Genomic DNA, 11,115 nt, shown 5'->3' with positions numbered 1-11,115 from the left:
CTTCATCTGGTAGCACAAATTGCGCGCAGTTGCACTCTAAAGACTCATCTATAGCAACTTCCCCGAAGGAAGGTCTTCATCAAACGCCCACCACACATCCAGCCCTCACGTCTCCGGCCTAACCCTCCCCCTCCTCTCCCTCATACCCTCGACCCTCCTCCTATCCTCCTCAAACTTCCTCTTCAGCAACCCCTCAGCCTCCTTCCTCCTCTCCCTATTCTGGAACCTATAAAAGTCATCCGTAGCCCTATGATTCCTCTTGCGCTCATCCAACTCGGCCTTCTTCTTCTCCGCCTCTTCCAACCTAGCAGGCCCAACACGGCCGCCTCTTGTAACCGTCATGAAGCCTTCCTCGTCAGGAACAGATCGGGATGTCTTGCGGATGCGGTTCCGCGCTGTTTCGAGGGCGTTGAATTGGGTGAGGTAGGCGTTTAGTGAGGCTTGGAGGAGGGTGGGGGTGGGGTAGATGAGGGAGTTGTGGGATTTGTAGCCTGTTGTTCTTGGGTTAGACGTGGAATGAGTGTGAGGGGATTGCGGAGACTTACGCTCGACGCCTAGTCCTTCTCCTCCCTTCCATGATATGCTTCTGCCCTCTTTTACGGCCTTTTGGATCTCCTTCAGAGCTCCCCTCGCACTCTTTTTGTCTACGAAGATAACGACGGCGCCGCTCCCGCTCTTTCGTACTTCGCTGTTCCATAATCGTGGTAGCGCGCTCTCGGCGTCTTCCACCACACCCTCTGCTATCACTGCCGCGTCATCGGTCCTCTTCCTCTTCTTGCCTCTCTTGTCTGAGGTAGTGTCGTCTTGCGTCGTAGGCTTATCGCTCTTCCAGCGCTTGTGCATGGGTTGCGCGGGAACAGAGGCATCGAACTCGACGCGCTCGACCATGGAGCCGCCTAGTTGTTCTTGGAACAACGCGCGGATGTTGCGCTCGGAGGCATCGATGGGTATGTTTGCGACGAAGAGGCTGCGCTCGTCATCGGCGGTGGGTATGCTGGGCGCATGTGGTTTGACGTAGATGTAATGCTTTGCATCGTTGCAGTGCGCTGGCAGACCAGACAGCGTGGGTAATGTGAGGGGAAGAACGGTGAAGTCGGCGACTGTTTTCGGCGTTGCTCTGGACTTCTTCGTCTTTGGCGGCGCTTCGGGTGCCATTGCGGGTGTGGGTTGTGACGGGGGCGCTGTGTGGTTGGAAGGAGTGTCGGTTGGCCTTCGAGAGGACTTGGTGTGAGACTTTTCACAGATCGGTTCGGGCGCAATATGTAAGAAGCGCGCCGACTCAGTACTTGAGGGTGCAAATGCTGGTGTGGAGGTTTGTGTGTCCGCGCAAGTCGAGCTCGTGGTGGAATTCCGTTCACGAAATTTTGGCAGGGGTGTCACGGCCGCGTTAGCGCAGCCCGCCGCCCACGCTCTCACTGCCGTCCAGATAAGCCATGAATTTGTTGTATATCACCCTTGAACAATGCCAGACATGTGTTGATTCGAATTAGACATAATATTCGTATATGGTGACTATCGGTATGCAAGCAAACGAATTGCAGTTTTGAAATGGCACTAGATACATGCAGATGCTATGGCGAGCCATGCGTGAGCAGGGCAAGTAAAGCAATAAAGTGGATATCAATGGGAATCATAATTCGTAACGACGGTGAAAGGCGGTCTCCTATCAGGGTGTGGTGATCGACCGGGCATAGTTGCGTTTTGGCCAAGCCGAATAAGCAAGTGGCAAGACGCAGTAATCATGCGCTTGGGGTCGCAACGCCAGTTTGTAAGCGTAATCTGTGAGGTGTAGTCCAGGATGAGATGGTCATCCCAGCTCTATATATGCAGCGAAAGAGCGGTGTAGAGAGAGGCGGAAGTCGATTGGATGTTAGACTTCGGTCGCTCAGTTGAAACCTCCTGGAATGCTCTTCATCGGGGACTCTGGAAGCGAGTGGAAGGCGTCGTCCTTGTCCTCCTTCTTCTCGTCATCAGGCGATGGCTCGTGAGAATATTTGGGCTTGAGCCTGTTGCCAATCTGCTCGAGTCTGTTGTCTTCTACGGAGGACAGAGAAGAAGTCGAATCACCGCGCATAAGCGAGGGGGTTGATTCCGGGCTATGCTTCGGTACGGTTGGAGAGTTCAGGGACCCGTCTGAGTTCGTTGAGACGCGGTTGCGGAATGGGTTTCTGACCGGTAGAGCAGGAGGCATTGGCTTGGCAACTTGAACGACGCGTGCGCGAATGGCTTGTGGAGCAGCGGCCTGGTGGATCTCGTGGACGATTGGCTCTTCCTCAAACTCATCTTCCTCCTCCTCTTCGTCTGATTCCGAATCGGAACTTGACTCGGAATCATGGGCCTCTTCAGTGGCTATCGAGTTCCGAGGAGAGCCGTCGGACTTTGGGCCGGCAGCTTTGTCTGTCTTTGTTCCTGCAGCGGTAGGTGTTGCTTCTTCGGCCTGTCTGTCTACACTCCTTGCTTGTGGCGGAGTAGCTTGCTCGACCCTGGTTTCGGGTACTTCCATTATGGGAGGAGTAGGTGTGCGTGCGACGCTTGTTCTTGGCGGCAGCGTGGGGGGTGACTTCCTGATGGTCGGAGGTGGTGGCGGTAGATCGTCGGTCTGGGTGCTCATGTCAACTGTTGGCGTCCGGGGTTCCAATACGCCGCTGATGGTGCTTGTGCGCCAACTCGTTGGCCGACTGCCAGCATAGCTCGAGCGGTCCATGCTTCTCCGGAATGTAGAGTTTCTGAAAGTGTTGTAGATGGGGCTTGTGGGGCTCGGCTTGAACTCGAATTGTTCACTTGCCGGACGGCTGTGTGTGCCAGCTTCCCTGATCTCTAGACCAGCTTCTTGTAATGCCAGTACGCCATACGGGTCGGGGTCAACAGCGTCTGGAATACCAAATGTCTTGTCTTCCGGACCTGTAATCTCAAAGTCGGCAGGCGGCGCCTCGTCTGGTATCAAAGTCTCGTCCACGTCCGTATCGCCTTGAGCCGATTTCAGAGTCTCCATGAGTCTCCTTATCTCGTAAGGCGGGTGCCTCACTTTGCCTGCCAAAATGTCTTTGACTCCTATGCGTTCGCCGTAAAACCGTTCGTTCTCGTCTGTTCGCTCGATGATGATAGTTCCGTCTAATTGGAGGCCAGCATAGAATCCTCGCGATTTGATATACGTGAAAAGTGGTGACTGTCGCTTGTGGATCTCCGAATCCAGTATGCCGCCAACGCCGGCTGGGCCTGCAACTGCACTGATTTCACCTCCCAATGTGCAGCGGGTGGACTGGAATGCCTCCATGGCCTTGTCGGAGTTGATGACAATCACGCAGTCGTAAATGTCTACCCCTACGAGAAAGCCTACACCCACGGTGTGCATCATGATGCCTGACGGGGGTGACCATGTTCCATCGGCCTTGCGTGCGACCAATATGCCGGCTCCGCCAGATCCGGAGACCCAAAGGCCGGAACGCATGGTCGTGAATATGCATAGGCCTTTGGCATTCTGGATGACCTTGGAGGGTATCTTCTTGAGGACTCGTTGTTTTCCCTTGGGGACGTCGGTGGCGATGGGTCGGTCTTCTTCCTGGTAGAATCCATCCTCTGTGGGCGTGTTAGTACTTGGCGGGACGCAGCGGAAGTTGACGTACTGCAGAAGCTTTTGAGGATCCTCGCAGCCTTGTCCGACTCGATGTCTAGCGTTGTAGGCCAGAAGGCTTCAGAGCCGACCTTGTTGGACAGTCGATTGACGGGGGCACCGAGCTTGTCAACCCACGTGTAGACCTTGTCGAAACCTTGCTTTGACTGCGTCTTCGCGGTGGACCAGAGCGCCATGATGGCGGGCTATGGATGGGCAGCACTACGTCAGAGGTGGGCCGAGGGGTATGAGTGCGCAGCAAGCAGCATTACACATTAGAGATGAGAAGCATTCAAGTAGGACAACGCGCACGAGGAAAAGGCAAAGAGTAGGGTCAGGCGACGGAAGCAGCGGGTGTGGTCGACCAGCGGGCTCCAACCGTTTTTGAGTCGCACGGTACGTCAGCTGTAGGCTAATGCTGGCGGAGGCTGGCGACGGCGCAGTCTAGCATCGGGTACCTTAATAAGGAACCCTAGGCATTACCAAGTGATTTGACCCCTGCGCTCCACGACTCGACAAAAGACTTAGTGACGGTGATGGGATATTGATTTACCAGAAACAGCCCGTAGCGGGGTTGAACACGGGTGGCAGCCACACCATCTCGGGGTATGCACGCCGCCTGATTCGTTGTGAAGGCACGCTTTCATGGCGCCGCCACCAGGAACGAGCAGAAAAAACCAAAAGTCAAGACAAGCGGGATGAACTAGGCATGCGTCGTGAATCATGCGCACGTGTCGTCGAGTCTAGATAGCCGGGCGGGTCTGCAATCTAAAAGCAAGCTGCGAGCAAGACATCCATGGACGCAGGTGCCGCTCTTGCACGGCGCGCGCACTTTGTGAAGCCGGGGAAAGGTTTCGCCGGACGCCGACCCGCGGACGCGCCAAGCCCAGCGCGTCGCTGGAGCTCGTCCAGAGTTTATGTTTTGCGACCGCGACAGTAGCTAGACCGAGAACAATCAAATCCCTTCACCACGCGAGATAATTCATTACGGCGCATGTGCGGCGCAACGTGTGAACTGGGAAATTAAGTGGAGAAAATACCTTGGTTTTGGATCCCTGTTCGCCTGTTCCACCGCGTACCCAGGTAAACTTGCGACTAGAGAGCAATGTTTCGTGGACCACCGTCAACACCCGGCCGCAGCTACTACGACGACAGCCTACACGCCCCCTCGACCACACCCGCTGGCGCTCCACCCCTAGACGAATCGCACTATCCCTCCTCAACACCAGCTGGCCCGCCGCCAGGCATGAACCAAGGACTCTTCGGCAATGCACGCCCAACCTTCAACCCAAACAGCTATGACTACGCCAGCAACTCGCTGTTCGGTAGCTCACCGCCCAAGGGAAGCATGTTTGAAGGCAATGGGCTCGGCTCAATAGGCACTTCGACTTCCGGACGGCCCCCAACACAACGCGGACGCATCGCAACTTCTGGCCAGTTCCAAGCGCCCACACACACCCTACACCAGGACGCGGAAGGCGAGTCGGAAGAGGAGTACACGGATGAAGACCAGGAAGAAGATGACGACATGGACGAAGATGAGGGCACCGAGGAGGACGAGCCGCTCTCACCGCAGCGCCGCAACAAAACACAGAACAGGTTCTCCCAGTCAATCGTGTCGAGAACAAGCGCAACCGACATGGAGCCAAGTCCAGCCTTGGTGCGGTCAGGCGCAAAACAGACGCGATTCGATCTCCTTGCGCTCGCCAAGGGCCTGACTTCCCATAGCGAACGACACGCTCTGCGCGAGACCGACCAAATCATATTGGAGACGGAGCGTCTGGTCGAGAAAGTCCATGAGTCTCTTCAGTCAGACTCGCCAGACAAGCGGACTGAGGTGATTGGCACAGTCGCTCAAGAGTTGATCGCGACTTGGCCAGATGCACACAAGTCGACTTCACAAGAGCTGTCGCAAGCCCGCCAGCTTGCCGCTCTTCTGCTGACCCTTCACAACCCCCCACAGATTGGCCTAAATCAGCGAGCCTCCGCCCTCTCCCTCGTAGCGCGAACCGATTCGAAACAATACACACCCATCCCGCGAGTGCTGCTCGACTGGCTGAACAGCACATTCCCTCAGGTCGAGGCCGAAGTGGTGTTGAAGGAGACCCGCGGATATTCAAGACATTCCTCTTTCTGGGAAGCTGTTCATGTGTCTATTGTCCGGGGCAACTTCTCGCAGACGATGAGACTACTTCAGGGCGCTCAGCTTGAGCACGCCGAGACAGCTCAACACGACGGATTGGGCACTTCAGGTTACGTCGGGTCACATCTCTCATACGCAAACCACGCGCTTCGTCAAGCAATCGATCTCCTCCGGGAATGTCCAGCCATCGCATCGGAGGATTGGGACATCAAGGGACACGATTGGAGCATATTCAGGCAGCGCGTTCACCAAGTGAGTGCTGGCTTGGAGGAGTTTGCCGAGGGCGAAAGTGTGAGCCGACACTCCATGTCTCAGCCTTTCCAGGCGGCACATTTCGGCATCTCGCAAACCCAGGCAAGCTTCCAGCTCAGTGTGGCCAGTCGCAAAGCTGAGAGTAAAGTGCCCTGGTCCGTGTATGAGGCTCTTAGCATGGCTTACAAGCTCTTGCTGGGCGATGAAGAAACAATCCTTGAATTATCGGCGGACTGGATCGAAGCAGTAGTGGGTCTGAGCGTCTGGTGGAATGGAGAAGAGGAAGATTCCGGACAGGGTAGTCTGGCCGCAAGCCGTCGCTCCATCATGCGGTCTCAACGAGTTCGCCCTGTCGACGTGACTCCGGTCAAAGCGTACTGCCAACGGCTATCTTCCGCGTTGGCGGCTGTCATCCAGAACAGCGACGAAGACTTCAGTGTCAATGCTGTCGACCCTTTCGAGGTGGGCGTAGCATGTATACTTGATGACAACATCGAGGGCGCTCTCCAAATCCTGCAGGGATGGTCCCTCACCATGGCTTCTGCGGTCGCGGAGCTTGCCAGTGCAGGAGAGTGGTTTACAAGCGCAAAGGGCCTGATGGATCAGTTCGACCAGAGTGATCTGATGGTCCTGAGCTACACTGAACAGCAACAGCCGAAGGGTGTGAGAAAAGACGACATACTGATTGCCTACGCCAATTTGTTGCCTGCCAGGGGCGAACTCGAGGCTAGAGACGGCCAAACATCCAAAGAAGGATGGGAGATCGCGGTGCAGATTCTCGGTAGACTGGACGACGGCATCACAGCAAACGAGCGCATTGAGCGGATACTAAACGATTTGCAACTCGAGTCTTCAGCTCGTGTCGACAAGATCACCCAGCTTTGCCATAACTTGGGCCTTTCACAGCATGCCGTCATCATCGCTCAGGTAAGTCATGAACAAGAATACTTCCGGATACAAGCTGACAGTTACAGAAATACGCCGACCATCTCCGCACCAACACCGAGAGCTATGGCGACACACTGCTCTACTACGCCCGTGCTCACGACGCACAAAAGATTCAAGAGGTGCTACGAGTCTTGGTCGCCCACTGCCTTATCAAGTCGACAGCCTATCCGCCTCTAGATGAACTAGACGAGTCACTTAACTCGCTCATTACTTCACCAAAGCAGACCCTGACAAAACTCGCAAGCCTAGACTCCGAGGCAGCTTCCCTCCTTTCAAACCACCTGAGCGGTTACGCAACAATACGCAAATACTACGACCTGCGAGATGAAGAGGTGTTGCTGAAGCCCGGAGAGAAGCCAGCACATCGACCCATGGCACGGAAACGAGCTGCAGCCAATGCTCTCATGGTCATCATCGCCAGTGCGTCATCTAGCATCCGTGGAGGACTGTACGATCCAGAGATAGAAACTGTGGTTCAAGTCGACGTTCTCCTACCGTTGCTAGGCGAAGCACTCATCTTTGTCAACCAACCCAAGCGCACATTGACGCTTCGCCACCTGTACGACCTCCTCGCAGCCATCGAAGACCTTGACACCGCACCCAGCATGATCCGAACGCAATGTGAGGAAGTACTTGCGACTACCCTCCTCTCCGCACACGACCCCAATGCCTCTCAACAATTATCGAAATCGACATCGAATTTGACGACAGCGTCAAGCCAATATTCGCTTATAGGCTCAATCGATTTCGGCTCCGCAGATGGTCAGAGTGCAGAGGGCTCGACGGTCTTTGTCAAGGGTGGACACGTAGACGATAGTAAGCGTGGGTGGGACTGGCGGAAAGGCTTCCCGAAGGGTGCAAAGAGTGAAGATATTATTGCGGTGCTAAGATTGGGTGTTGCGAGGGAAATTGGCAGAGCTTTTGCTGAGGGAGAGGTTACCGCTTAGATGTCTCGTACGGAGAAATGATACCACTATGTAATAGTAGAAAGCGACTTGACTTTGGCCACTATAGATGATATTTGGACATTGCATCCTCTCACACTAAGGAAGCAGCCCTGGAGCGTTCTGTTGACAACAGGTTGAGCAACCGTGAGCGTTACTGACAAAGGTATGTTAATTTCATAACACGCAAGAGGTGTTATACCGTATGCCTGGATGACTTCATCACCCCGTAAACAAAGATAGTGTTCACAAGCATCTTCCGTGTAAAGAGGCTGTGATGGCTGAGGTGAGCTTACCCGAACCCAAGCTTCGACGTCGAACACCGCCAACGCGTACCTCGGTTCCGCGTCTCCCCGCATCATCAACGCGACAAGCACGTCCACGCTCCCGGACAACATGGGGTACGTACGTAGCACGCGCATGTAACTAGCATTTAATTCCCCAAAACATCAACTGTTCAACTGTGTCTGTCATCCACTCACCCGTCCAAATCAAACCAAAACTTCAGCCAAAATGCCCCCCAAAGAAACCCCCCGCCACAAACCCGACATCCTCCTCCCCACCTCCTACAACGACCTAAAATTCACCCAAATCCGCACTCAACACCATGAAAAAGAACCCTCCGTCATCATCCTCACATTATACAGACCCGGAAACCACAATGCCTTTACCGACACCATGCGCGCGGAGATCGAAAGCGCATACGGCATGTTCGACGCAGACGAGCGGGTGAAATGCATCGTCGTAACAGGAGATGGGCGGATCTTCTGTGCGGGCGCGGATCTGGATGAGGGGTTTGGGGAGGGGGTTAATGGGGCGGATGCGGAGAGGGTGCAGGATCATCGGGATGGGTATGTTGGGTGTTTTTATTGTTGTGCTGGTGATATGTCTCAACTCGCTTCCCGCGATGTACGAGAACGAGACTGGGTTGGTCAAATTGACAAAGAATAGTGTGCTAACAGAAGAAATATTCAGAGGCGGACGCGTAGCCCTAGCCATCCATCATTGCCGCAAGCCTTCCATCGCCGCTCTGCAAGGTTCTGCAGTCGGGATTGGCATCACCATGACGCTGCCCATGAACATCCGCATAGCCTATGCGTCGGCGAAGATTGGCTTTGTTTTCTCACGCCGTGGACTCATCATGGAAGCGTGTTCTTCCTTCTTCCTGCCCCGGTTGATTGGCCATAGTCGCGCTATGCAGGCCGTGACGACAGGCAGCACGTATCTTGCTAGCCACAAGATCTGGGATGGCTTGTTTGCGGAGGTATGCGACAAGGCGGAAGATGTGTTGCCGAGAGCGCTCGAGGTTGCAGAGGACGTGGTGAAGAACACGAGTAGCGTGAGTACGTATCTGATGAAGGAGCTGATGTACCGGGATGCGGGGAGTCCTGAGGGTCAGCATTTGTTGGACAGCAGAGTTATCTACGAGTTGTTTGGATCGCCGTAAGTCCTCCTTGCTACCAATTGGTGTCCATAAACTGACTAGCCACAGGGACAATACCGAGGGCGTGAAGTCCTTCATGGAGAAGAGGCCAGCGAACTTCACGGGAACCATGGACAAGACAAATGTGACTGGATACCCATGGTGGATGCCAATAGACACACTGGGAAGGCCAAAGATGGCGCCCACAGGGAGGGCGAAGATCTAATCGCATGTTAGAAAATGGGTCGAAATGCACCATGTACTGCTCAAGTGTATTGGCATGACTTCATTGTCTATCGTCCAACTCATCCCTCGGTATTGCCGTTGTTTGACGTCCCTGCAAGTGTCGCCTTCACACGCGTGGCTAGATAGCACCCCAAACTGCATCACGCGCACCGACGGCCGAATGGAGGTATCAGGGATTTTCATTCGTTCCTAATGTACTTCTTTTCGTGAAGCATGCATAACCGAGGGAAACCCATAACATCCCTACCCATCCAGACCGCACTCCGTAACGAGAAACACGCTTAGAAGAAAGTGGATGGTCGGGTAGAGGAGAAGACCTTCTTTCCAACCTTCTTGTTGATGCGGTGGGGCAGCGGGAACTTGAGGTTCTTGGTGAGGAGCTGCTTGATGTATGGGCGGCGGAGGTCGTCGGCCTTCTCGACCTCAACAACCTTAAGAATCTAGATTGGGTGTGAGTGACTTGACGCAGGCGGTAGAGTCGATTTGATCATACCTGAACGGACCTGAAGCGCGATCGGTGACGGGCGGCCATATCCTGGTACAGAGCATCGACGGCGGCGACACGGGACATCTCACGGTACTCCTTGTACATGTTGTGGGTACCGGAGCGCGAGTCGTACTTGAGCCAGATACCGAAGTTCTTGACCTTCTGGGGCTTCTTCTCGTGGATCTGAACCGTGTCAATTTATTGTTGCGCAGCCTTCTGCTGTCTCGACATACCTGGTTTACGGAGACGATCTCACCGTTGGCCTTCTTGATCTTGCGGAGCTTGCCAAGGAAGTACCAGAACCGCGACTTGGCGACAACCTCGTTGGTCGCAAAGATGCGCATGCGGTAGATCTTGGGCGAGGGGTTGGTCTCTGAGGGCAGATGGCGCCCGATGATCTGGTATTCCTGGAAGCGTGCTGATGCATCGTCAGTACTGCTTCAATAACGATGTTTCTCCTAGTCCAGCAATTGCAGCGGTAGAGGTTGGGTAAGGCGGTCGGGTTAGGGCAGTCGAGTACGGTCGTAATCGAGTTTGTCGCATGCGGACGATCTCGCGGGCTTCGCTGCCATCGTCATAAGTTTTCGGCGCCGTTGGCCTGTCCGCTGTGCATGCACACCACCAAAGCTCCTTCCCACCCGGCCCCGGCTTCGTGTCGTTTTATCGCGATGGGTGAGTGACGGTCATGGTCGCGCTGGCCTCGTTCGAAAATTCCATCGGCTGCAATTGCTGGACGGGACGGTGTTGCGGACGAAGAAAAATTGCTTACCCATCTGCGACTGGTTAGCGGGCGGTATGGGCATGAGCTGGCGACGTAGACTGACCTTGAATGTGCTGTGAGGTTAGTACCTTGAGTTGAGAAGTTCAGTCAGGTCGTCTCCATCGTGGATTGACAAGCGAATTCGACACCACCTTGTGCGCGCTAGCCGAGTTGAGCAGGGGCCCACAGCAACTTGGCGGCAGGCGCTATGGACGTCGGCGAACAAACAGCCCAAACACCCGACCACCTCGAGGACCACTAGAACACCCAACAGTTGGTTCTCAGCAAATAATCCACACCAT

The 11,115-nt window shown here is 54.7% G+C and overlaps 5 protein-coding genes across 5 annotated transcripts; 2 read left to right on the top strand and 3 right to left on the bottom strand.

Annotated features, from left to right (window-relative positions):
- Nucleotides 1–105: 105 nt before the first annotated feature.
- On the bottom strand, nucleotides 106–1,155 carry J4E86_004984 (uncharacterized protein; the record flags this gene model as incomplete). The annotated part of the gene is made up of 2 exons (XM_051445521.1): nucleotides 106–491; nucleotides 546–1,155. The coding sequence occupies 2 exons, from the start codon at nucleotides 1,153–1,155 to the stop codon at nucleotides 106–108; spliced, it is 996 nt and encodes a 331-aa protein (XP_051303618.1).
- A 730-nt stretch (nucleotides 1,156–1,885) lies between these two features.
- On the bottom strand, nucleotides 1,886–3,807 carry J4E86_004983 (uncharacterized protein; the record flags this gene model as incomplete). Its single annotated transcript, XM_051445520.1, has 2 exons — nucleotides 1,886–3,576; nucleotides 3,624–3,807. The coding sequence occupies 2 exons, from the start codon at nucleotides 3,805–3,807 to the stop codon at nucleotides 1,886–1,888; spliced, it is 1,875 nt and encodes a 624-aa protein (XP_051303617.1).
- Nucleotides 3,808–4,715: 908 nt separating this feature from the next.
- J4E86_004982 (uncharacterized protein) lies at nucleotides 4,716–7,900 on the top strand (the record flags this gene model as incomplete). The annotated part of the gene is made up of 2 exons (XM_051445519.1): nucleotides 4,716–6,932; nucleotides 6,980–7,900. 2 exons carry the CDS (start codon nucleotides 4,716–4,718, stop codon nucleotides 7,898–7,900), a joined length of 3,138 nt encoding a protein of 1,045 aa, XP_051303616.1.
- A 510-nt stretch (nucleotides 7,901–8,410) lies between these two features.
- On the top strand, nucleotides 8,411–9,546 carry J4E86_004981 (uncharacterized protein; the record flags this gene model as incomplete). The annotated part of the gene is made up of 3 exons (XM_051445518.1): nucleotides 8,411–8,748; nucleotides 8,873–9,340; nucleotides 9,390–9,546. The coding sequence occupies 3 exons, from the start codon at nucleotides 8,411–8,413 to the stop codon at nucleotides 9,544–9,546; spliced, it is 963 nt and encodes a 320-aa protein (XP_051303615.1).
- Nucleotides 9,547–9,847: 301 nt separating this feature from the next.
- Nucleotides 9,848–10,856, bottom strand: RPL20A (60S ribosomal protein L20A; the record flags this gene model as incomplete). The annotated part of the gene is made up of 4 exons (XM_051445517.1): nucleotides 9,848–10,006; nucleotides 10,060–10,236; nucleotides 10,287–10,471; nucleotides 10,823–10,856. The coding sequence occupies 4 exons, from the start codon at nucleotides 10,854–10,856 to the stop codon at nucleotides 9,848–9,850; spliced, it is 555 nt and encodes a 184-aa protein (XP_051303614.1).
- Between the last annotated feature and the right edge of the window lie 259 nt (nucleotides 10,857–11,115).

Source organism: Alternaria arbusti (assembly GCF_024043155.1).
Source record: "Alternaria arbusti strain BMP 1465 chromosome Unknown scaffold_5, whole genome shotgun sequence".
In the NCBI taxonomy this organism is placed as follows: Eukaryota; Fungi; Ascomycota; class Dothideomycetes; order Pleosporales; family Pleosporaceae; genus Alternaria; species Alternaria arbusti.
The sequence above is the reverse complement of the archived record's forward strand: the minus strand, read 5'-3'. Positions and strand labels throughout refer to the sequence as shown.